Here is a 25,994-nt window from a genome sequence, read left to right on the forward strand (position 1 = left end):
CCCAAGGGCCCAGCATGAATCTGTCAGAGGGAGGCTGGCAGGAGGCCGTCAGGTGAGCCACCAACATCCACTGGGACAGGCGTTCAAGGCATGAAGTTAGAAGCCAGAAGCAGGCGTTGGTCCCCCTGCATTTAGTCTTCACCTCCTCCAATCCCCCGACTTTAGTCCCCTCTTCTGGCTTGAAGCCAGATGCCAGCTATCCTGAGCTTTGACAAGTGCGTCTGTCTTTACATTAGGACCTCAGTTGTATCCCCCTGAGCCAGCACTCTGTGTGAGACGGGAGTACAGGATGTGGCTATAGTGGGCTAGTTGTCTGAAAGTTGTACCAGGAACGGGCTTCCAGGTCTGCATGTTCCGGAGGTGCACAAACACTGGGCTCATGGGGGTGAGTAGCTGTGCTGGGCTGATGAGGCTGGCGGAGGGGCGCTCTGAGTCTCAGCCCCGCCCGAGGCCGCTGCACGGCGGCCCCGCCCCCGGCTCCGCCCCGCCGGCTTCGCGGGCTGGAGAGCGAGGGAGCCGCGGGCGAGGGATCGCAGGATGAGCGATCGGGGCCCGGGCAGCCGGCAGCGGACGCGCCCCCCGAGCCCCACGGCCCGCGCCCCGCGTCCCCCACGGCCCCGTGGCCCTGGTCCCGGACGCGCTGTCCGTGTCCCTCGAGTCCGGTGGGCCATGCCCGGCCGGCCCTAAGTGTGGGCCGGGGGGCGTCCCCTTGCGCCCAGACCCCGCGCTGGCGCCCCCCGGGCCACCGCCCGGCGCGGGGGCCATGGCGTTCACCTTCGCAGCATTCTGCTACATGCTCACCCTGGTGCTGTGCGCCTCCCTCATCTTCTTTGTCATCTGGCACGTAAGACTGGGCTTGGACTGGGGGCGGGGTGGGGGGCAAGTGGGCTTATGGAGCAGGAGCGGGCTGGGGCTGATGGTATCAACGCTCTGGGGAAACTTGAAAGGTCTTTTCCACTAGCCCCTATGGTTTCTGTTTGCACCCCCCAACAGCCCCTTGTCGTTGGCTTCCTTCCCCCGGGGCAGCCCCCCCCCTTCCTTCACCGCCCCCGCCTGTCTGTGGGTATGTCAGTAGGTCCTGACCCTCTCCTTGCTTCATCCAGTCATTGGGCAGGGGGCGGAATTCTTGATCCTTCTACATTCTCATCCATCCACCCCCGTCTGTCCATCGGGCAGTTTGTCCGTGTGCCCCCCCCCCCAACCTCTCTCCTTTGTGGGTTTTTCCAACCAGAATGATGGAGATGGTTGCTATGGCAACTGCATCTGTTTACAAGACCCGCATATCTTGGAACCCATTAACCCTGTCCCCTCCTGGACCTCTCTGACCCAAGTGGGATAGGTTCAAAGCAGCTCAAGAAACCTAGCCCCCACCTGGTCTCACTCTAACTCTCCAGCTTCCTTCTGATTCCTCCACATACGTGCCTTTTGTCTTTCATGTCCCTCACTCCTGGTCTGCCCTCACCCTGGCCTAGCCTCACACCTCACTCTTCAGAATGTCTCTTGTCTCATCTCAAATGGTTTCCCATTGGAGAGGGTTCTTGTACCTAGTTCTCTCCTGGGCTTTCCCAGGGGCCTCCTCTACCTGGTTCTTTCTCCTCTCTAGAACTGTGAGCTTACTGTTGAGGTCTCTGCCCGCTCCCTTCCAGCTGCCCCTCCTCCGATGCACTCAAACGGATCCCATACAGGCCTGTCTCTCTGTTGTAGCTACTAGCATGCACATCTCCTGGTCTTGTCTAATCCTTTTAAGTGTCCTCTTATCTGACTGCATCCAGTGCGCCTCCTGCCTCTTGCTTTACCTTTCTTGCTCTCCATTTCTTGTGTCTTTCTGGGACTTGCTGCCTCCCAGGAAGCACCCGTCTCTTCCTTTTTTCCCCCCTCCTTCCTCTTTGACAGGTACTAGATCCTGAGCCCCCACAGGCATCTCCAGACACACACCATCTCCAGCCCAACCCCTCACTTTGCTCCAGTCTTGATCTAGGTCTCTCAGTTGGGTTTCTTGTCCTCTGCTCCATTTTTTTCTCTTCCTCCATCACTTCGAATCCATTATGCACTTCCTGTCCCAGGCCCCAGGGCCTTGGACAGTTGTGTGGGGGAAGGAGAACTTGGGTCCTAAGAATTAGAAAAAATGGGGGGACCCAGGCAGGATAGCTAACTAGCTCCTGAAATTCAAGAGCCCCTTCCCACTCATAACTCCACTTTCCCTGGTGGGGCCCTTCTTAGGAGCTCAGAGCCTGCCTAGGACAGTTGCATAGCAGCTGCGGGGGAGCCAGGCTGCATAAGACCTGGACCTTGCCCTTGCAAAGTGTCCAGGCTGAGATGAAGTCTACTGAGGTTTGGAGCAGCACCTCTGTTCTCTTGACAGACCTTGCTGGGACCCCTTCCACGGTGAGGCACTGAGCCTTTCACCCATTTAGCTTGGTCCTCTTATCAGGCTTATCAGTAAAACGGGGGTTTGCACATGCAAAGTCCAGGAGAGAGAGCGTGGTCCTCAGGTCAAAGCTGTTCAGAAGTAAAACCCCAGGACCCACTAGTCACTAGGCAACCCTGGTGAGTGACGTGTGTCAGCTGTCACAGTGGAGAATTGTTTGTTCCGGGGTTGGGGGTGGGGGGAGACAATGCTGAGTCAGTGCCAGGCAGCCTTGGTGGGGTGGGAGGCTCAACACCCGCTGCCTACTGGTGGTGCCAGTTCGGGGGCAGACAGACGGTACCCTTCCGCCCCTGCTGGACCCTGTTGCTGTATCTCTCAGGCAGGCAGCAGCCCAGAGTCAATGAGGAATTGGGGGAGGGGCTCCAGATGGCCTCAGCTCCCTCCAGGAAGCCCATGTTCTTTTCCTCTGAACCGTATGGGGTCTAGGATGTTTGGGGGTGGTGGGCCTGCTGCCTCATCCTGTAGCTACAGGGGAAGGAAAGGAACTCCCCTTCCCCCTCAGTCAGGCTTCTCTGCCAGCCTGCCTCTCCCAGGTTACCTGGAGTTCCTTCCAGGTCCACAGCTTCATCTCAAATATCTGCTCCCTCAGGAATTTCTGAATACACCACCATCCCCCAGACACAGACACACCATAATAGAAGGTATCTTGGGTCCTTCTACTGTCACTCCCCCTATCACACAGGCCCTTTGAATGGCTACCCATTGCTACTAGAGAGCAATGGGTAGCCATTTCCATGACCACCATCCTTTACACTTAAGACCACCATGCAATGAACCCCTCCCTGGACACAAAGCAGGCCAGGCTGCCCTTCACTGATCTGCCCCTGTATGACAAAGTGGGTAGTACTTTTAACTGGGTTATAGCTTTACTACCTAGTAGCCCTTGTGGCCCTGGACAAGATACCTAACCTGTTTTCTCATCTGTAAGTCAGAAATGAAAGCAATACTAGCACCTAAGCCATTGGGTTCTTACAGGGTTCAGGCTAATGAAGCCTGCTGTGCGTTTATCTTGGCTGTGACTGTTAGCCAGCTTGTATCCCCAGCATTTCTAAACTGTTGTCCCCATTTCGTGGCTTTCCAAACCACTAGGACTCCCCCTACTCCTATGTTAAAATCTAGTCTTTGTTGGCCTGCCGTCCATCCGGGAGCTAGCTCTGTTGACCCCACTACCCCCCTTGCTCCGTTCCCTTTCTTCCCATTCGCACAGCACCCAACCCCGTGAGCCTGCTGCTTTCTGAATGTTCTTTCAACCTTCTGTGCCTTTGTACCTGTTCTCACCACTGCTTGGACTGCGTTTCTCCCATTTGTTCACCAAATGCTTAGTCAGCTTGAACCCCACCAACCCATATGGAGTGCTGCGCTACCCCCAACTCTGATCAGGAGTTCTCTTCCTAGGCCCTGGGGCTCTCCTTGGACGAGAACTGTGTACCAAACCTCTGTGGTTCCTGTACTAGCATGAGAGGAGAGGCCATGTCTTGAAATGTATGGGGAGTGCAGTAGACACTAGGCATTGTCGACTGCTGTGTGAGCCTGGAGCTACCATTCTTCTCCACTAAGAAATAAGCTCCACTCAACAGGGTCTCCACTTATATGTCCCTATTCCAAGGAAGGACAGGCACGCGTGGCGCGCGCGCGTGTGTATGTGTGTGTCTGGGAGGGAGGTGTTACCATCCAGATCCCTCCAAGAAGCCTGTGTTCTTTTCCTCTGAGCCATCTGGTGCCTGGGGTGTTAAGGGTGGTGGGCCTGCCCCAACCTTGACAGGCACACGCCCCTACCCCCAGATCATAGCCTTTGATGAGCTGCGGACTGACTTCAAGAACCCCATCGACCAGGGGAACCCAGCGCGGGCAGTAAGTGATACATGTGCTGTGCTGAGGTGTGTCCGTCCGTTTGTCTTTTTTTGTCATAGTGGAGGGTGGGAATGGAGATCGGGAAGATGGGGGTGCAATGTGGAGGGCTGATGAGGTGACCCTGTCCTTTCCTCGGTCCCCACCCCCGCAAACACCTGGAGCGGACTCAGGGCTCGGGTTCCTCCTGGTGGGGAAGCCTTTTCCAGGCTCTGGGCTGTTGCCATGGAGATGCGGGTGAAGGCCCTTCCATGGCGACAGTCACCATGGGGACGGCGGGCTGCTTGCCTGAGAATACACCGCAGAGAGTTCTGGCGCCCTCTGGTGACCACGCCCGGGGCCGTGGGAGGTGCTCTGGTTTCTGCTCCTTGGCTTCCCTTATCTAGGCTCTTTCCTTCCCTACAGCGCGAGCGTTTGAAAAACATCGAACGCATCTGCTGTCTCCTGAGGAAGGTCAGTGTGAGGAAGCGCCTGGCTAGTGCTGCTCGCTCTCTCGCTCTCTGTAGCCCACAGCAAGTCCTGCCTTTCTTTTGAGCCTATTTGGTCCACTTTGCCACCCAGGAGGGTGGGAATGGCTAGCCAGAAAGGCCTTTTAGTTCTGAGATCATGGTGGGTTGGCACTTCCCAACATCATTACCCCTCTGTGCCATTGGGTCCATCCTGGCACCAGACCACTGACTTCTCACCCTCCTCCTCCCCCCCCCCCAGCTGGTGGTCCCGGAATATTCCATCCACGGCCTCTTCTGTCTGATGTTTCTGTGTGCAGCAGAGTGGGTGACCCTGGGCCTCAACATCCCCCTCCTCTTCTACCACCTCTGGAGGTGAGGGCAAACAGTTACCTAGGGGACATAAAGATGGGGGCAGGGCAGGATGGGGGTCAGACCTGGATGGCTAGAGGGGGCACTCAGGCCTCCCTCGCACCAGGTACTTCCACCGTCCTGCGGATGGCTCTGAGGTCATGTATGATGCGGTCTCTATCATGAATGCTGACATCCTCAACTACTGCCAGAAGGAGTCCTGGTGCAAACTCGCCTTCTACCTGCTGTCCTTCTTCTATTACCTGTACAGGTGAGGCTGTGGCCACAGCAGTTGGGATCCACGCAAGGGGCATCCCCAGCTTTGGGCCCTTAGTTCCCGGGTCCCTCTTTTTGCCTTTGAGTGTGATAGACAACTCAGGGCATGACTGAAGGGTGGCAGGCTTTCTCAGGTACACACGTTCACAGCCTCATCTCCCCCACAGTATGGTTTATACGTTGGTGAGCTTCTAAGGGGGAAGCCGGCCAGGGAGCAAGCCCAGAACGGACCGGACGCCTGTGCACCCCCAGCCCTGCCCCTCTGGCCACAGAGGCCTCAGCCCTGGGGAGGGAGGAGGCACTGGTGCCTCCAGCCTCTCCACCCCCCAAACTGCTGCTGCGGGGACCCCCGCCTTCAGAGCTCTCCCCTTCTGACTAGGGCCAGGCAAAGCTCAAATGGGTGGGGGCTCCTCTGCTAGCCTACAGCTAGGCATGGCAGTTGTCCTGGAAGGGGTAGGACTTCCGGTCTTGTCCGCTCCAGGGGAATTTGGGCCCTGCCAACAGGCAGACCTTGATCCTGGAAATACTGGGCAGCCCACCTTGGCCCTCACCCTGAAGCTCCCCGTGCAGGTGGGGGGGCACCTACACCAGGAATGAGCAGGCTCAACATGGGGGCAGCCCCATCCCTAGTCTGCCCTCTCCCCTCCCCAGGCTCTCTTTCCAACCCAGTCTCTACTTATCCCAAAACCAACCCACCCTGTCCCTTGGACCTATTTTCTATGTTGCCTGGAGGAGTCCAGCACCCCATCCCCTGACATTTGTGACAAAATATGAATAAACTACTGAAAACACACAAGCCCCAATTCTGCTTCTGGAAGGCTTGAACACATAGGGTTAGGTGGAATATTCTAGAGGCAACAACCCGGAGCTAAACCCCAGCACTGTGAGCTTTGCCCTACTTGCTCTGGGCTTTTCTGGAATGTCTCCTTGTAGCCACCCTTCCATCTTCCCTTTCCAGCTGTGTCCGATGCGACCCTTCCAGCTGTTTTTCAAGGCAGTATAAAAGATGCCTCGAGGATGCTCTCCCAGGATCTGTTACCCTTCTCTTAGAAGCCGGAAGCCTAGTCCCCTGGGCAAAGCAGATACCTATGGCTTCCCCTCAGGTCCCAGGAACCAGGGTCAAGCCAAGTTAAGGAAACCAAATCTTCAATGTATGGAAAAATGAGTGCCACCTAAGGACCAGGGATCACCGGACCAGGTGAAAGGTCAGCCAGTATATGATGAGGGGCTGGAAGGCAGCTGCTCCCAGGGTCAGGTAGAGCTGGAGACGCTGCCGAGGGGCTGGGCCCCCCATGCTGTCAGGGCCCGAAGCTGCAGTCCGCAAAGATCGTACCTGGAAGAGAGGAGAGCTGAGTGGGCTAGGAAGGGGAATGTGTCCCAGAGGAGAGGGGGAGGGGCCGCCCCACACTCACAATGAAGTACATAAGCGCAGATGATGTCCAGGCCAGGGCCACGTAGTAGCCATCACTGCCGAAGAGCAGCCCCGTGAGCACACTAAGGATCATCCTGAGGGTGCAGGAGTGAACTGGTGATTCATTCCTGAGGTTGGAGCCTAAGACTAGCCCCACCTAGCAGGGCCTAGAACTACCCAGTACCATGACCCATGACACCAGGCTGTTCCCAGTACCATGACCCACGACACCGGGCTGTTCCCTACAAAGAAACAGACTCCAAATAGACCTGCAAGGTTCAGGACTCGGTCTCAGGGCCCGAGCTCCCCTTACCTTCGCTGGGCTCCCCAAGGTAACTAACAAATCCCCAGTCTCTTAAAGTCACTGGCTCCAAGGGGAGACTGTCAGAAACAGCCACCAACTCACAGCGTAGAGCTGGAGGTTGAGACGGAGTAGAACTCTCTCTAGCATCACAGTGAAGGCTGTTGCTAGATAGGCCCAAAAGCTGTAGCCAGAGACCCTTCAGGCTCCTCTCAGCCTTCAGGCACTCACCCCACATATTTGTAACCGCTGTAAGCCAAGAGGTGGAAGGTACTCAGTTCACTGCGTACGGTGGCCAGGTAGAGGCCCAGAAGCAGAGCCAACACCTCCATGAACACCCACACCAGTGCTGTGCTTGCACACAGGCCCAGCACCTCTGGGGAGAACCTGCGGCCATGGGAGAAGGTAGGTCAGGGTAGGGACGAGGTGGGCGAGCTAGGACCCGGCACAGATCCTGGCATAGGGGAAGGGACATAAGCCAGGAGGGAGAAGAGAATACCAACCTTTGCTGAATGCCTAGCGCCATTCCAGCCAGCAGCACGTATGTGATGAAGGCCATGGCTGCCAAGAGAAGAGAGGAAGTAGTTACTCAGGCTTCCTCACCCAGAGCCCCTCATTAGGCATTCAAGTCCACTAGTGCTCCAGCCTCTCCCACCTTCCCTCCCTGCATATCCCAACTTCACTCTCCAATGTCCTGTCCCCGGTGCCTCTCCGACTGCCCCTTCCAGCTGACTACTACTGGGCCTCCCAGGACCATAAGCCATCACCTTCCCTCCCACATTAGGAAACTCATCAGCTCCCTGCACTTTCTCCAAAATTAACACCACAGCCAAGACCTCTGCTCATCCTAGACAGGTACCAGCCTGATTTCTGGCAAGACTAGAACCAAAAAGGAAGCTTCATGGACAACGTAGGTTGTCCTAGGGTCCAGGATTCTGGGAATAGGGTCCCCCTCCACCAACAATTATAAGTTTGGCCACTGGCCATGCAGAAACCCCTGGTTAACTATGGGCTGTTTTCACAGGAGCTCAAAGATGTAGGGAGCCAGGCAGGCTTCAGCAGCAATTTCAACTCCCCAGACACCAGGTTGATGGAGCCACCAGAAGGCACAGTCCTGCTACCTGTAAGCTATGGGGCAGTTAAGGCCTTATAGCCTTGACTTCAGCATATGACAAAAGATGGCAGTACCAGCTTTGTAACAGAGGTCATGAGAGGAACAGAGGATGGAACCACCTTAGCGGCTGCCTTTCCTGACAGCTCCTCTGGACAGCTCTGCCCTAGTATATCTGCTTTCCTTGTGTGTGCCCTGAGCCTGAACCTTCTTAGCCAACGGGACAGAGCAAAGTGAAATGCAGAGGCAAGTAGGTAGCCTGACAAGTGCCATGGGAACGCAGGCAGCTGTGAGGATCTAAAGTTTGAAGTAAAACAGCTGGAAACTGCTGGGCCAAGTGAAAACCCCAAGCTCCAAGCTGGAGAGAGACAGGGTCCACATTAAAAGTCAGGAAAGTGTTAAAAAAAAAAATCAAGGTCACATTCAGGAAGTTTCCTACTGGTCACCCTGTCAACTTAGTGTCTAGTAACAGTCCCACGTGGAAAGCTCCGGGAGTGAACGCTGGGTCATTAACAGAATCGTCTTCCTAACTATGCTCAAGGCACAAGTCCCGTTTGTGCCCAAGCCCCACATCAGAGACTCACTGGGGATATAGAGGTCGGGAGCATTGAGGTCTTTCCGCGGGGGCAGAGGCACATCATGACTGTATTGCATTTTCCAGTTCTGGCCGTGGCAGAGGTGGTCAGGTAAACAGGAGCAGAGAGAAAGAGAGAAGGGGTTGAGATCTGAGAATCAGTCAGGTTATCCGCGAGTGGGGAGAGGCTGGCCAGCTTGCCTGGTGGGAAGCTTACCTGATGTGTGTATGGGAAGACCAATAGCCCTAGCTTCTTAGCGACATAGGCTGTGTCCACAGCAAAAAAATACTTGAGTTTGTTCACGGACACAAAACGATGCAGCTGGAAGTAAAGAGAAGAGGCTATGGGGGATGGTGAGATGGCTCAGTGGGTAAGAGCACCCGACTGCTCTTCCGAAGGTCCAGAGTTCAAATCCCAGCAACCACATGGTGGTTCACAACCATCTGTAACAAGATCTGACTCTCTCTTCTGGAGTGTCTGAGGACAGCTACAGTGTACTTACATATAATAAATAAATCTTTAAAAAAAAAAAAAAAGAGAGAAGAGGCTATGGATCAGCCCTACTGTGGTCCTTCCTAAAGGATGCCTGGGGAGTAAGATGGGATCCTGTGACACTCCAACCCTAGCCAGAAGCCCTGTCTCCCTCCCAGGAGCCCAGGGCACACCTCTTTGTGCACTATGTCCTTCCCTTGGGATGCTATGGAGGTGCCATAGGCCATTGCCATATTGGCCACTGGGTCTCCAAGCAGGTTGTTGACACTGAAGGCTACATCAACTCCTGGGGCTGGGTATCCGCCCGGTTGGCTGGAATAACCACCACTTGTATCATCGAAGAGTGGAGGAGGGTCTGGAGCTGCCCGGGTCCTATGCTTGGAACCTGCAGGTGTGGGAGGACCAAAGTAGATTACAGGATTACAGCGCAAGAACCCAGACCACTGCCCTTTCCCCGGGCTGGGAAGCTGTGCATAGGTCCTAAGGCACCGAACAGTTGAGGAAAAGCCAGGACGAGTTTTAAAGTCGATCTCCTATCCTTCAGGGGTCAGGGTGGGGATCATTTACTGCATGCAGTGGGAAAGGCGTGCCTAAACATGGCTACCCATTTGGGGTTTTCTAGGAAGTTTCTCAAGGGAAATGATCCCTGAGTACTAGCGAGTGAAAAGACGTTTGCTTGGGCACAATCACCGGAAAGACATCCCTCGGCTTAACACAGGTAGAAAAGGCAACGCTGGCTATTCGGAATCCCTGGACAGTGGTCAGGAATGCTGCCCGAGTTGTAAGAGGGAAAGGAAGTTCTGGAGGCAAATTCGGTACATGCAGGATTAGAATTGAGGATCCCAGTAGTGCTGTCGCAGCCTGATCTCAGGACTGACTGGCTAGTAAGGGCGAAGTCCAGGACACGCTGCAGTGTGGCAGGGCAGGAACCCGAGAGACACTCTCCCCGCCCTGGGCAGCGGTCAGCGCAGACCCTCTCCAGCAGGACCAGTGGGTCTCTCAGCGTATTTGGCTCCCCGCTGTCAGGCCGCGCCCCGCCCTCCCCACTCCTCACGCACCGTGGACTCCATATCCCGAGTGGTAAGCCATGGTCGTGACGTTCGCTCTACCCAAGGGCTGGCTTCGCTGAGTCGTGGGTACGAACACTACTGAAACAGCTACTTCTCTTGCCTTGTCCTGACCGAAGTTACCCGACAGCCCGACACGTCCCAGGGCTGTCCGATCGCCGCCGCCATGTCCTTGGCGTCACACTTCGCTGTCTACCATTGGCTCGTCGGAGGAGCTGGTCCTCCCCCTTTACACTTTCAATTGGCTACTGGTGAGCTCTCTTCCAATCGGGTTTTGTCATATTCAACTTCCGACAGATAGGGGGCGGAGCTGCTCAAGATGTTCTCGGATTGACTAGTAGGCTGGCTAATTTGCGGCGCTACCAGCCAATAGGTGAGAAGGAGTTGTAACTTAGTTCCGCGTCTGCGCCAAGAGGCGCTTGACGCTCCTTGCCACGACTACGCCAATAGGAAGATTAAAGTCCGGACCGACCCAGCTAGTCAGGGCACAAAGCTGGCTCCGCCGCAATGCAGTCCAAGAGGAATGCGGCGGTCGGTCAAGCTCTGACTGATCCCTGCCCCTACTCTGTGCTCTTTCCTCCAATTCACTCCGTCCTGTTTTGGAGCTCCGGCCTGCTAGAATGTGTTGTTGTTGCCCGCACCAGGAGAGTGACAGCGCGGCCCAGAGCCCTGGAACGCTGACTCCTCCTCCGCCCTCCCACTCCTTTCAGAACAGGTGCTGTCCGTCGGCCGGTGCTGAAAATGCCCTGTAGAGTCCGCCGCTGGGCCCATCCGCGTGGGCCTCTGCTGGGAGGGTTTGGAATCGCACTCAATACGTTATGCACACACGCGCTCACGCGCACACACGCACTCACGCACGGGGCAGGAGACAGAAACTGAGACCACCCAGAAGATACGAAGTCCTGGTGGTATACATGGGACAGGAATCTGTACTGGGCCTTGTTCCATCGCTTTCTCCAGTGGTCCGGGAGATTTGGGAGGCAGAGGTGTGGTGACCTGTCTCCTGAAGGTCTCCTGAGTCATCACCAGTCCTGTGATCTCCAAGTGAGGCCCGTAAGCTTCACTCCTAGTCTCCCAGGCTCTTTTCTTCCCACCCAGGCTGTAACCACTCCCATCCTCGCTGGAGACAATCCCTCCAAGGGTCCCTCTCTCACAGACTGTCAGGCACTGTAGATAGCATGACACACCCTCTGATACTTGCAGCTGACTAACTACTCAGCGTTTAGTTACATAAGGTCAGACTTTTCTGATCCCCAAACTCAGCCCATGCCGTCCAACGGCTGCTTTTGCTCCATCGCCTGGGATGCGGGAGATATGCCTTTCCCTTTTTATCCATTTGTCCAGATCCTTTAAGAGTCATGTTAGCTTGCTTGTGAGATGGCTCAGCAGACTGCCAAGCCTGAGAACCTAAATTCAATTCCCAAACGGTGGAAGAAGAGAACCAACTCCCAGAAATCTTCCTCTGATTTGTACACTTGAGCTATGGTTAAAGTGTACATCTTTGCACCATCCAGCCCAGAGAGAGATACACAAAACAAATAAATTTAAAATGTAATTACTTTTTTTGGGGGGGATATCGGGGCTGGTGAGATGGCTCAGTGGGTAAGGGCACCCGACTGCTCTTCCGAAGGTCCAGAGTTCAAATCCCAGCAACCACATGGTGGCTCACAACCATCCGTAACGAGATCTGGCTCCCTCTTCTGGAGTGTCTGAAGACAGCTACAGTGTACTTACATATAATCAATAAATAAATCAAAAAAAAATAAAATAAAATGTAATTACTTTTGGGGGGATATCGGGGCTGGAGAGATGGCTCAGTGGTTAAGAGCATTGGCTGACTGCTCTCCGAAGGTCCCAGCAACCACACGATGGCTCACAACCATCTATACAGCTATTGTGTACTAATATATATATATAATAAATAAATAAATCTTGCTGGGTGTGGATGCGTACGCTGGTAGGATTTGATGAAGGAGGCAGAGGCAGGAGGATCACGAGTTCGAAGCCAGCCTGGGCTACACATTTTTGTCGGGGTGGTGGTGGCGCATGCCTTTAATCCCAGCACTTTGGAGGCAGAGGCAGGTGGATTTCTGAGTTCGAGGCCAGCCTGGTCTACAAAATGAGTTCCAGGACAGCCAGGGCTATACAGAGAAACCCTGTCTCAGAAAAACAAAAACAAAAACAAAAACAAAAAACAAACAAACAAAAAAAACCTCAGAGGTCCTGACTTCAATTCCCAGCAACCACATGGTGGCTCACAACCATCTGTAATGGGATCTGATGCCCTCTTCTGGCATGCAGGTGTACATGCCGATAGAGCACTCATACATAAAATAAATACATCTTTAAAAAATAAAAATAAAAGGGGGGGATCACTTTAGCCCTTACAGAGGGACAAAGGGAACGGAGGCCTGACCATGGCCCAGAGTGATGGCTAGAGTCTGGGTTCTGAACCCCTCTTTAATCAGATTTTCCTTGAATATTTTCCATGAGGACAGTAACTATGTCATTTCTAACACCTATCTATGTCCTCCTAGTGCCCAGGCACACTAACTACATATAGACAATAGCCAGAAAACATTTAGGCCCAAGAAGTAAACAAATGGGTGCGGTTGGAGAGATGGTCGCTCTTCCAAAGGACCTGCTTAGATTCCCATTATTCTTTCAGCAGCTCACAACCATCTATCATTCCAGTTCCAGGGGATTGAACACCCTCCTCTGCCCTCTGTGGGCACTGCTTGCATGTGGTGTACAGACAAACATACAGGCAAAACACACATAAAATAAAATAGTAATTTTTAAAAGTAAACACAAAATATGCAAAGATGGAGAACAGTGAAATATACTTTTAATCCCAGCAGCCGGGAGGCAGAGGTAGGTGAATCTCTGAATTTGAGGCCTCTGAAATGTGAGAAACCAGCCCCGTGAGCTATACACACCTGAGAAAAGGGTGTCCCATGCAGGGCAAACGTATCACCACCCCCCCCCACCCCCGCCTGGCCTAAACATGCTAGTGAATTTAATCCAACATATCATTCCCATTTTTCAGATAGAAAGGCTGAGTTTATGGCTTGAACATGCTGGTCAAAAGTCGCGCAGCCTAGAGTTCCTGGTGCCCTGGCTCCAGCCCACCAGCCTGGAATCCAGCAGATGAGACTGTCTTTCCCTTCTGGGTATTAACTGTCAGCAAGCAAAGCTTCTGGGGTGAAGTCTGGGTGGACTTAGTACTGGACCCATCCCCTAGAGAGGAACCTGCGGACGTCCACCCACCATGGCCCTCTTCATTACTCAGTTGGGGAGACTCGGGTGCCGCAGAGCAAGGACTTGCCCAAGGTCGCAAGCGCGAGCGCGGCTAGAGAAACCAGGCGTCCGGCGGTCCAGACTGGGCTTCCCACAGGCAAGGGGGTGGAGATGGGGTGTGCCCGCGGTGCCAGGCGCGGCCAGCGGCGCCACCGGTGCTGCGGGGGCGGGGTCAGCGGAGGGCGGGGCGCCGGGCACCGCGGCCGCCAACGCCGCCGCGCTCGGGCTGGGCTCCGCGCACTCTTCAGCGGCCGCCGAGCCGAGCGGACGCCCCTCGGGGCCGCACCGCAGCCCCCCCCTGCGCCCCTGCTTATCATGCCCCGAGCCCGGGCCTGGCAGCCGGAGCAGCCAGGACACCATGCCGGAGGGCGAAGGTGGAGACTGCGGGGAGGTGCCCGCGCTCGTTCCGGACGGCGAGCCGCTGCGGGAGGAGGTACCGGGGGCGAGTAGTGGGAACGGAGCCAGGGCTGTAGAGAGGTGAAGGGGACAAGTAGAGGGGCGATCCCCGGAGAGGGATTGAGGAGGAAAGTCCCGGAGCCCCTCCAGCAATGACGTCATTGGGGAGACAGCGTTCTGGTAGGGGTCGAGGCTTCAGGATCCACGTAGGTCAAGGCAGTAATAGATGACAGGAATGTAGGGGAGACCCTGACCCTCGACGCCCCCTCAACCATCTTCTCCTGTCCTGTGACGTCAACCTCTGTGGCCCCCACGCGTCCCTGTTTTATAGCGCAGCCGGGGATGCTGTCCGTGACTGCTTGGGCCATGGGGTCAGGCCCCCAGTCCAGCCCAATTGCTCACGAGGTGTCGGGCGGTGCCTGCAATGCAGTAGCGGTGGCAGGGACTGGAGGTGGGGGAGGGAGAAACGGAAGAGAAAGGAGCTGAGCCGCTGCTGATACCTTTCTCTCCCCCACCCCCAGGTGAGGACTGAGGGCCCGCTCCAGTGGCTGAGCTCCCCAGAGCCCCTCCCCAGCTCTAGCTAGGAGGATGTGCCAAGTGTAAGATGATAGGTGTGGAAAACAGGGTGGTGAGTGGTCTGCATGTGTGAGCGGATATGAATGCGGGGTGTGTGTGTGTGTGAAAGAATTCTGGTGATGTGTTCCCTGTGTCTTCAGTAGAAACATATATACCCTGTAGTCAGGTGAGCCTCTGGTGGGTCCCTTGCCTTGGGTCTTCACCCGAGAGTGTGGGTGTGTATGATTTCATGCTGTGCCTCTCTAGTGTGTTGCTAAGTATGGACTGTGGGTGTCAGGTTGCTATAGGGTGGGGTAGGCATGCACTGTGGTCAGGTGAGGGTCTTACATGTCTAGGTGCCAGAGTGTAACGTGTGTGTGCATATGCCCTGTGCTGATGTGGTCTTGAGTGTGTGGGTGTACCTTGCTACAGCCGTGATGTTTGTTCTCGGAAAATAAGCGAGGTTCTGTTGTTTCTTAATGAGTGATGCTGTTCCTTCATGGTAGGTGGGTCTATGTCTATGATGAACCTGTGTTGGGGGTGTGGATGGGTGGGTGTGTGCCCCTGGCTGGCACAGGTCTAGGTGGCAGAATGAACCTGTAAATTTCATGCACCATGGGACCAGGCTGCTCTGGATGGGTCTGGGGGCCAGTCTCCTCTCCTTTTGGGCCTCTCGAGGCATGGTGGGGCTGAGTAGGTGACATTACCCAGACTCCCACTCTTATAGCCTCCACCTTTTCTCTCCCAGTTCCCTTTCCCCTTCCCATTTCCTTCTCTTCTATTGACACCAGAGCTGAGGTGGCCAGGCTGGTAGTCCTACCATGGAGAATATGCCAAGATCTTTGGGTCAAAAAGTACTTTGTGCTGCCCAGCCACTTGTGTTCACCCCTTCCCTCAGCAGATTAGGGGTGGAGGGTGGCCCTCTATCTACTCCTAGGCCTGAGACTTACACCTCTCCCATTCCTCATCTCCCCTACCCCCACCCCGACTTAACAGCCTCTTCCGAGTCTCCTGCCATCCCTTGTGGAACAAGGGACCAGTGGGAGCCACAGGGTAACAGCAACAGTGTTTATTCCCAGGGCCAGACCCTGTGCTAACAAATTCCCACATGTGATCTCTCTGAATCCTCAACAGCCAGGTGTGCAGATGAGAAAACAGGGGTAGAGTAGCTGAGGGGTCCGCCCAAATCACACTGAGAAGAAGGTGTAGAGCTGGGCTCCTTAGCCTGCACACACACACACACACACACACACACACACACAACTTCTTACCACATCAGCCTCCTAGATCACCATAACCAAAATCCAGAGGCAGAGAGAGTAAAAGTGTAGCCAAATGCACACAGACAACTAGAGACAGAACAGGAACTGCCAGAAATCAGATTTCTCGGTAGTCATTGGAGGGGGGCGGGGGGCGGGGGTCATTTCTTCTCTGTTGGGATCTTATTCGGGTTGGGGGCTGCTAACAGCGGGGCACAGGAGGAGGCAAGCTCATAACAGATAAACAAGGTTTGCTACTGTGAGACTTGCTGCAAAAAAGCTCAATCAATAGAAGCCTCAGTTTCTTCTTCTGTAAAGTGGGTCCACCTCCTTCCTACTAGTGGTTCCCCACTGACATCTACCTCTCCTTTCTCTGCCCACCCTGCAGCAGCGGCCCCTGAAGCAGTCCCTGGGAGGCTCTCTGTGTCGAGAGTCTCACTGGAAGTGCCTGCTCCTTACACTGCTCATCCATGCCTGTGGGGCTGTGGTGGCCTGGTGTCGCTTAGCCACTGTACCCCGCCTGGTCCTGGGGCCTGAGGCAGCCTTGGCTCGTGGAGCTGGCGGTCCACCGCCCACCTACCCAGCCAGTCCCTGCTCGGATGGCTACCTGTACATCCCATTGGCCTTCGTCTCCCTCCTCTACCTCCTCTACCTGGCGGAGTGCTGGCACTGTCATGTGCGGTCATGCCAGGCGCCTCGCACCGATGCCAACACAGTGCTTGCCCTGATCCATCGGCTGCAACAGGCTCCGCCCTGTGTCTGGTGGAAGGCCACCAGCTACCATTACGTGCGCCGCACACGCCAGATCACCCGCTACCGCAATGGGGACGCCTATACCACCACACAGGTCTACCATGAGAGGGCGGACAGTCGCACAGCTCGGGGTGAGTTTGACTACAGTGCACATGGTGTCCGTGACGTCTCCAAGGAGCTCGTGGGCCTGGCAGACCACGCAGCCACGCGGCTGCGTTTCACCAAGTGCTTCAGCTTTGGGAGTGCTGAGGCCGAGGCCTCATACCTCACACAGAGGGCCCGCTTCTTCAGTGCCAATGAGGGCCTGGACGACTACCTAGAGGCCCGTGAGGGCATGCATCTGAAGGATGTGGACTTCCGTGAGTCCCTCATGGTCTTTGCAGACCCCCGCAGCCCACCCTGGTATGCCCGAGCCTGGGTCTTCTGGCTGGTGTCTGCAGCCACGCTGTCCTGGCCCCTGCGAGTGGTGGCAGCCTATGGGACAGCCCATGTGCACTACCAAGTGGAGAAGCTTTTCGGGGCCAGCTCACCGCCCCCAGGGGCTGTGCCCAGCGGACCACCACTCTCTCGCGTGGCCACCGTGGACTTCACAGAGCTTGAGTGGCACATCTGTTCCAACCGGCAGCTGGTACCCAGCTACTCGGAGGCTGTGGTTATGGGTGCCAGCTCTGGGGCCTACCTGCGAGGCTGCCAACGCTGCCGCCGCTCGGTTAGCAGCAACTCCCTGCCTCCTGCCCGCCCCAGCGGGCCTCGCCTACCCTTCAGTCGCAGTCGCCTCTCGCTAGGTGCTGGGGGCCGAACCACCCCAGGGGTCTTCCGAAGCTTGAGTGGAGGTCCCTTGGGACGCAGAGGGGAGGACACAGAGCCTCTGGAAAGCCCTCCGTGCTATGAGGACGCCCTTTACTTCCCGGTGCTCATTGTCCACGGAGACAGCGGCTGCCGGGGAGATGGGCAGGGTGCACTCTGAGGTACCTGCTCCTACAGTCCCAGAACACCCCTCTCTTCTCACCATCTCACCACGGGCTTGGATGTCTGATTAACTGTTGGAAACAGGAAAGAAAACAGACCAGCCATGCACAAGGGGTGGGAGTGGAGTGGGATCCTTAGACTGAAATGTGGTGACACATGGTCCTCTGAGGAGGAAGTAAATGCCATCTAAGTTGAGTCTGTGATCTGTCCCCAGCATGGCTCCCCCAACCATCGCCATGTTCCCCTGTGATAGCAGATGATGCTGGGCAGGGAGAGAAGCTTCCAGAAAGACGGGGATGGGGAGGAGACCTGAGCACGGCTGCCTGCCTCTCTGCCACGGCTGAGCTACATGGGGGGTCCTCCAGCAACATAGAAGCACAAACTGGTGGCCTGGGACCATGCCCAGCTGGGATGGCTGTCCTGAAGCTGGACAGCTGGCTGTGGCTACCCCATAGCTTGGTCCCCTGCCCACCAGAGTCTCCATCCTCCTCTGCTCCATTCCTTTTGTCTGCCCTCTGGCCTCTGCTCCGGGCAAGCGCCCTGGTTATCCCTAGACCCTAAGGTGTGGTTAGTCCCTCCGCAGCGCCCAGTTCTCAGAGCACAGACTTGCTCTCTGCCCCCACCTTGGTCTCCCTGGTTCCTGCTGCACCCTCACTACATCCAGCTTTCCTTGTGACCCAGGTTTTCCAACTCTGAGCCCCAGCATCCTAAAATTCATATCTGCCTCTGTCAGCCACGCAGTACCTTGTCTCCACCATCCCTCCGGGCTTCTCTGCTCTTCACCTTCTGCGTGATCCACAGGATGTAGGACTACAGGGCATCCGAGGGGCTCTGCCTTGGCCACAGCCTCTTGGACGATGCCCTGGTTGCCTTGAAGGCCCCTGCTTCTCCCATTCATGGAGCCTGTCCAGGGGACACCATCCCTCCCTAGGGAGAACAGAATAGTCCCTTCCCTTCCAACTGGGGATTCCACCCCCTCTCAGGGGCTGGCGGGGGAGGGAAGAGACAGAGAAAATTAAATAAAGTTATGAAACAGGAAAGGTTTCACACGTGTGTTCCTGGGTGATGGGTCCAAGGCCACTGAGTACAGAGTCAGGTGTAATGGTGGGCTCAGGGAGGAGACTCAGAGGTATCGTCTAGTATTCAGACACACAGGGTGGGAGACTTTCTGCCTCACCCAGGGCCTCTGAGACCCAGCTTTGAGCTGCCCTGAGTAGCTGACTACACTCAACCCCAGTATCAGAACTTGATTACATAGTATGCACTGTCCCAGGTGACTCCTCTTCCAACCTGGTGGCAATTGCAAACCTGCTGGGCATGCAGAGGACTAAGGGGTGATGTCTAGTTCCCACTGTGGGGAGAAAGGTATGGCCTGTAACCCAATTACATTTCCATTTGTGGCCACTGAGCAGTCTGGGGCAAGTTGAGGAAAAGAAAGCTGAAACATGGGCAAGTCAAAATGGAATCTAAAGAAAGAGAATACAGGAAGGGCCTCACTCTTCTGAGTGAGGTGTCAATGTTGTATGCAGAGTTTGCTCACGATGTCTACTACACACGAGTGCTAGGCTGGGGGGAAGCAGGGGTATAATTAGTTCCCTTGCTTTGAGTAGCACGGGAAACAGAAGCCAAGACCCATGGCTCTAGGACAAACACCAGAGTCTGTGTTTGAGCTGGAGCCATGGTGAATAGTTGAAAAAGAAGAAAGGTGAGGCTTTACATGAAGACACTTAGCCAACGTCCAGCTGCCTGCAGGGAAGTCTAGCTCACTGGGTAGAGTGCTTGTCCAGCGTGCAAGCGGCCCAGGGTTCCAGCTCCAATAACATGAGTAGCAGGTGTGCTGATGTGAGTCTATCATCCCAGGGTTCAGAAGATAGAGGCAGGAGGTTGGAATTTCAAGGTCATCCTTAGCTAGGTCTGGAGTTCAAGATTAGCCTGGGAGACCTGAGACTCCATATAATAAACAACTGAAGTAGAAAACCTACAGTACCCAAAATACCAAGAAATCTTCCTGGGGGAGGCCTCTGCCCTCCCTCTTCCTCCTCCTCTGATACTATAGCTACCAAGTGCTCACGGAACCTTCTTTCTTCCTCAATAGTAAAAATCCAACTGTACCCTAGATGGCAGTGACCCCAGCCAAAGGCAGCATTCTACCCTCCCTTGCATGTATAGTGTGGCATAATTCTAAGACATAATCAGAAGGAGTGAGAAGGGATTTTTTAAAAATATTATTTATTTTATGTATATTTTATGAGTACGCTGAAGCTGTATGCAGATACACCAGAAGAGGGCATCAGATCTCATTAAAGATGGCTGTGAGCCACCATGTGATTGCTGGAAATTGAACTCAGGACTACTGGAAGAGCAGTTAGTTCTCTTAATCACTGAGCCATCTCTCCAACCTGAGAAGGGATTTCTAATGATGTCTTTTAAGATAAAAACAATATTGGGGAAAGCCATTGTTTTTTGTTTTCTTTTGCTTCATCCGGTATTCATATTGGAATGTACATGTGATAGCTGGAACTCTAGCAGTTATCTTGGATCTGGAGGTAACTGAAAATTGCAGCCATGTGCAGAGAATAGTAATATCAAGATAAAAGATCCTGGATCCCTACTGCCTCAGTGGGGTTGCCAAAGCACTCCTGGTTGCCTACTTCTAGACTTCAATGCAAAGGAGTAAAATACAGTTTATTTAAGTCACTATTTTCTCCTTCGTTTCCATTAACAACAACCTTTATTAATCATCAGGTGGTGATGGCGTACTCAGGAGGCAGAGGCAGGCATATCTCTGTGAGTTTGAGACCAAGCTGGCCTACAGAACAAGTTCCAGGGCAGCCAGGGTTATGCAAAGAATCCCTGTCTTGTGGGTTTTTTTTTTTTAAAGTGTGTTCCTTTTTTAAAAAAGATTTATTTATTATTATATGTAACTACACTGTAGCTGTCTTCAGACACACCAGAGGAGAGCGTCAGATCTCATTACTGATGGTTGTGAGCCACCATGTGGTTGCTGGGATTTGAACTCAGGACCTTCAGAAGAGCAGTCAGTGCTCTTAACTGCTGAGCCCTCTCTCCAGCCCAGAATCCCTGTCTTGAAGAAACAAAACTAAACTAAAACCAAAACAAGAAGAAACTATGATCCTTGCCATCTCTTCTTGCAGTTGTGGGTCAAGAATTCAGTCAAAGCACGATGAAGACCCCCTATCCCCTGCCTCCCACAGAGAGGGCCTCCTCTGGAGGTCTCAGGAGTCAAGCTGGGTTGTTCTGAGGGTCTGTCATACACAGGTCTGGCATAGGCGTCAAGGGACTGACTAGAGATGTTGGCTAGAGCAGCCACTCCTGGACTCCTGGGTCTCCGTATGCGCACCAGCTGGCTGCAGGGACAAGGAGAACAGCAAGGGGACCGCACTGTCACACAGAGGCACAGCAGAAGGTTGTCATACAGACATCAGGCTTAAGTGGGGAGAACACAGACCCCACTTCCCCACCAGGTGTGGGAGCACAGCCCTGGGATCCCAGAACTAGGACGTGCAAGCAGAAGAATCAGGAGTTCAAGGTCACGTTAGACTGCACAGTGAGTTCCAGGCCAGACTCTGGTACCCGAGACCCTTTCTCAAAACACACACACAAAAAAAACCACAGCAGGAGATGGGAGAAACAATCATGGTCTTCCTTACAAATGAGATGATGGCTGAGCCCGGCCGCTACGTACTGACCTCCACAGCTTGATCTGCCTTTTATGATCTTGGCTGGAGAGCAGGGTGGTGGCAGTATGTCAGATGTGGGTCTTCTCAGGACAGGGTGACCTGCTACACATTTATTGGGGTCTTTCATACTCATAAATGTAGGTGGCAGGGATGATGGACATGTTTTTGGATTTTTAAAAAAGATTTATTTATTTACTATTATATGTAAGTACACGTCTTCAGACACTCAAGAAGAGGGAGTCAGATCTCGCCACGGATGGTTGTGAGTCACCATGTGGTTGCTGGAATTTGAACTCAGGACCTTCGGAAGAGCAGTCAGTGCTCTTACCCGCTGAGCCATCTCTCCAGCCCCTGGATTTTTTTTTTTTTTAAGACAGGGTTTTGTGTTTGTGTGTGTGTGTCCCCTGGCTGGCCTGGAACTAGTTCTGTAAACCAGGCTGATCTTGAATTCACAGAGATCCACCTGCTTCTGCTGTGATTGAAGGCTGTACCACCACTTCCCAGGGTAAGTACAGTCCTAATGTCCTTACGCTGGGAAGTGCTTACCCTCAGCACTCAGGCTGTGGTATTCGGTGATAACAACAGAAACATTAGTTCTGTCTATTTCCCCAGAATGGTAGGAGTGTCAGGGCTCGCTGTGGATGCCCTGGTAGTTGTCTGGGATTCTCTCAGCAGCACCATATGATGAATGGATGGACCTTCATTCTCAGCTGGGACTTGTGACTGGAGATGCAGATGCCAGTCTTGGGCAATCCAGGGATAACAGCCAAACACTTGATCCTCAACACTGACAAACAAGTTGTCTCCATCAATGCACACAACTCAAGGACTTCCCATGAGACCTCATCACCTCAGTGCTGCCACACTGTAAATCAAAACTCAGCATGAGAGAGGGACAAGCCACTGACTGTGGTACCGCCTCAGAATGGCTTTCCATACACCTCACCTGAATAAATGACACCACGCAGGGGAATGAGGCAGAACTCAGGTCAGGAGAGATGGCCCAGTGGTTAAGAGCACTGACTGCTCTTCCAGAGGTCCTGAGTTCAATTACCAGCAACCACATGGTGGCTCACAACCATCTATAATGGGATCTCTTGCCCTCTTGTGGTGTCTCTGAAGAAAGCCACAGTGTACTCTAAAATAAAATACATATACATAAAATAAATAAAACATATACATATACATAAAATAAATACATATATACATAAAATAAATAAATCTTAAAAAAACAAAAAATAAAAAACAAAAAACTTTTGCCTGGTGGAGGTGGCACATGCCTTTAGTCCCAGCATTTAGGAGGCTGAGGCAGGTGGATTTGTGTGATTTCAAAAAACAAAACAAAACAAAAACAGAACAAAGCAACAATAAGAACAAACTCTGAGCCGGGCATGGTGGCACACGCCTTTAATCCCAGCACTCGGGAGGCAGAGGCAGGCGGGTTTCTGAGTTCGAGGCCAGCCTGGTCTACAAAGTGAGTTCCAGGACAGCCAGGGCTACACAGAGAAACCCTGTCTCAAAAAACAAACAAAACAAAAGAAAGAACAAAATCTTTTAAAAATAAAAACACAGGCCTCAGACATCTTACAGCTTCTCCATCTCCTTGCCTTTCAGTCCATCTCTGGGTCTTCTCAGATCTGCGTGTCCACTCCTCTCTGTTCTTCTCCTTCACGGCCCAGTTCCCCCACTACCTAAATTCAGGCCAGATCTTTTCCTGTCTGCTGTGCTAGCTGATTTTATATCAACCTAGCATTAAGCTAGAGTCATTTTGGAAGAGGAAATCACACCTGAGAAAATGCCTCCCCCAGATGTCTGGAGTGCATTTTCTTGCTTAATGACTGAGGTGGGAGGGCCCAGCCCATTCTGAGTGGTGCCACCCTTGGCTGATGGTCCTGGGTGCTATAACAAAGCGAGCAGAGAAAAGCATGAGAAGTGAACCCATAAGCAGTGGTTCTCCGTGGCCTCTGCTCCAGTTCCCACCTCCAGCCTCCTGCCCTGCTTGAGTTCCTGCCTGACTTCCCTTATTGAGAGAATAGTGTGATCAGGGAGTTGGAAGCTCAAATAAACCCTTTCCTCTCCAGCCTGTATTGGTGAAGGTGTTTTATTACAGTACAAAAGCCCTAACTAAGACAGACACCCCCCCCCGTGCCCAGAGCCCTAACTAAGACAGACACCCCCCCCCGTGCCCAGAGTGGTCTTGGTTTAGGGTGTAACTTTAACTTTTTCAAATCTTATTTTTTTTTTAGATTTATTTATTTATTATACATAAGCACACTGTAGCTGTCTTCAGACACTCCAGAAGAGGGCGCCAGATCTCGTTACAGATGGTTGTGAGCCACCATGTGGTTGCTGGGATTTGAACTCTGGACCTTCAGAAGAGCAGTCGGGTGCTCTTACCCAATGAGCCATCTCACCAGCCCTCAAATCTTATTTTTAATGATGGTTCTTAAATGCTTTAACTTCCGCTTTAGCCCCCCACCCACCAGAGGTAGTGGGAAAGAAAGGGTATGGTGGGGAGTGGACCTGTTTAGAAAGGTTCTTTGGAGCGACTCCAGTCTATGTTGTCTGGAAATCAGCAGTTGAGTTCACAGGCTAGAAGACAGTGGCAGCTGGATCCACTTGAAACACTTCACAGATACACCAGTTTGGTAGAGTCCGGTTAGCAACAGCGGTGACACGACCTAGCAGAGATAGCCAGGCGTCAGCCCCAGTGTAAGTCAGTAGGGGAAGCAGGAGGAGAACTCAGCTGTGCCTCTCTCAGCAGTGTGACGATCATTGAAGACGAGACCCACAAGCTTTGCACAACTAGCTCTATAAGCAAGCTTAGTCCAGCCTCCACCACTGTCCATCAAGTCCTATTTATTATCACGTGTCCTCCATGTGTCTTGCCTCACCATGTTTGTCTGTCTCAGCTGACATCACTCTGCCAATCAGCCCGAGTCCAAAGAATCAGCAAGAGCCTGCAGCACAGCACCAGAAGGTTTTTTGTCATGTTTCTCTCTATGGAGGCTCAACAAATGAAGCTCAACCAAGCAATGTAAGGCGGACCAATGCATGCCTGTTGTTAGTGAAGCCTCCTGCATCACTTGCCCTCTCACGTGCTTGCTTTAACAGAACATCCTTTCACCTGTGTCTGCTTCAGCTGAACGCTCCTTCACAAGTTTGCCCCAGCCAAACACCTTCCAGAACAACGACTTTCTAAAACCCTTAAGTTTGCACTTCAGTACGGATTCTTCTGGCTGTCTCTGGCCACTTTTGTGTCCTGACTTTATTTGAGTCTGATGCATGACAGGGTTTCAAGAAATACTGAAGAGCTGAGTGGTCAGGTGCCTGAGCCGTAAATGGGGACACAGGACCTACAAGAGAAGGTTCTCCCCAAGTTTTCAGACAAGCAGGCAAGCTCTGAACAATTAGAAAACTTGCCAGAGGCCCCCAGCCATTGAGTAGCAAAGCTGGAACCTACCCAACCTGTAAGACATAGAGTGGCAGCTCCTAATGCTAGCTGACCGGAATTCCCATCAGCACCTCTGATGTCTCTGAAACCTCTGCTAAGCATGAGCTGCAGGGCCCCCATCCTACAGCCTGTGACCACACGCTGTCCAGATCCATGTACGGAGGACATGCCTTCTCTCCTGGCACCCCCAGCCCACAGGCGGTTAACTCTAACTGAGAGAAGAAGTCAGTCCCAGTATTGTCCTCCTGAGAGGCTTCCCAATGCCACCAAATCCCGAATGTTGCTGGAGCTGGGAGACAGTTGGTAAAGTGCTGACCTTGAAAGCATTAAGACCTGAGTTCAAGAGCTTACCCAGGTCAAAAGCCAGGTGGCTCTTGCATATGAAGCCAGTGTTGGAGAGGAAGAGGTGGCAGGATGCTTGAGGCTCCTGTCACCAAAGGTAAGGTAGACAATCCCTGAGGAAAGACACCCAGGGTTGACCTTTGGCCTTTGCACACGCACCCGCACACACATGGACCTCGCTGTGTTAGTTGTCTGTCCTGTTGCTGTGACAAAATATACTGCCAAAAGCAACTTAAGGAAGGGAGGGGTTTTTTTTATATAATTTATTTTAATTTCATGTGCACCTGTGTTTTACCTGAATGTATGTTTGTGTGAAGGTGTTAGATCCTGTAGAATCAGAGTTACAGACAGCTGTGAGCTGCCATGTGGGTGCTGGGAATCAAACCTGGTTCTCTGGAAGAGCAGCCAAATACTCTTACGCACTGAGCCATCTCTCCAGCCCGTGAGGGATTGATTTTGGCTCACAGTTTCACCGTACAGTCCATCACGGCAAGGACATCCCAGGAGCAAGAGAGAGGTTACTACTGCTTTCCTGCAGTTCCCTTTGGGGAAAGGGACCCCAGCCCATGGAATGGGGCCACCCATATTCAGGGTAGGTCTTCCAGCCTCAATCTAGTCTAGAAAATGCTTCTCAGACTCACACAAAGGATTGCTTCCAAGGTGACTCTATTATCCCATCCAGTTGATGGTCAAGATAAACTGTCACACTTGGGCCCATACGAACATGCACATGGCTCTCCAAAAAAAACCCCCTTTTTTTTTTTTTTAAAGTGGGCGGTGGTGGCACACGCCTTTAATCCCAAAATTGGGAGGCAGAGGCAGGCGGATTTCTGAGTTTGAGGCCAGCCTGGTCTACAAAGTGAGTTCCAGGACAGCCAGGGCTGCACAGAGAAACCCTGTCTTGAAAAACCAAAAAGAAAAAAAATTTTAAAAAGCCATTCTTGGAGGGGTAGGTATTT

The 25,994-nt window shown here is 53.3% G+C and overlaps 3 protein-coding genes across 3 annotated transcripts; 2 read left to right on the plus strand and 1 right to left on the minus strand.

The window, feature by feature from the left end:
- The first annotated feature begins 484 nt into the window (after nucleotides 1-484).
- Cnih2 (cornichon family AMPA receptor auxiliary protein 2) lies at nucleotides 485-6,142 on the plus strand. Its single transcript, XM_021151426.3, has 6 exons — nucleotides 485-844; nucleotides 4,211-4,279; nucleotides 4,682-4,729; nucleotides 4,985-5,097; nucleotides 5,201-5,344; nucleotides 5,517-6,142. The coding sequence occupies exons 1-6, from the start codon at nucleotides 764-766 to the stop codon at nucleotides 5,542-5,544; spliced, it is 483 nt and encodes a 160-aa protein (XP_021007085.1). The 5' UTR covers nucleotides 485-763; the 3' UTR covers nucleotides 5,545-6,142.
- A 336-nt stretch (nucleotides 6,143-6,478) lies between these two features.
- Yif1a (Yip1 interacting factor homolog A, membrane trafficking protein) lies at nucleotides 6,479-10,519 on the minus strand. The gene is made up of 8 exons (XM_021151424.3): nucleotides 10,298-10,519; nucleotides 9,413-9,624; nucleotides 8,964-9,068; nucleotides 8,757-8,835; nucleotides 7,565-7,622; nucleotides 7,293-7,448; nucleotides 6,762-6,855; nucleotides 6,479-6,682 (listed from the first exon to the last, which is right to left on the minus strand). The coding sequence occupies exons 1-8, from the start codon at nucleotides 10,326-10,328 to the stop codon at nucleotides 6,536-6,538; spliced, it is 882 nt and encodes a 293-aa protein (XP_021007083.1). The 5' UTR covers nucleotides 10,329-10,519; the 3' UTR covers nucleotides 6,479-6,535.
- A 3,277-nt stretch (nucleotides 10,520-13,796) lies between these two features.
- Tmem151a (transmembrane protein 151A) lies at nucleotides 13,797-19,163 on the plus strand. The gene is made up of 2 exons (XM_021152284.2): nucleotides 13,797-14,039; nucleotides 16,205-19,163. Exons 1-2 carry the CDS (start codon nucleotides 13,965-13,967, stop codon nucleotides 17,534-17,536), a joined length of 1,407 nt encoding a protein of 468 aa, XP_021007943.1. The 5' UTR covers nucleotides 13,797-13,964; the 3' UTR covers nucleotides 17,537-19,163.
- The last annotated feature ends 6,831 nt before the right edge of the window (nucleotides 19,164-25,994 follow it).

The sequence above is a fragment of the Mus caroli genome, unplaced genomic scaffold (genome assembly GCF_978045245.1).
Source record: "Mus caroli unplaced genomic scaffold, Mus_caroli_1 scaffold_20, whole genome shotgun sequence".
In the NCBI taxonomy this organism is placed as follows: Eukaryota; Metazoa; Chordata; class Mammalia; order Rodentia; family Muridae; genus Mus; species Mus caroli.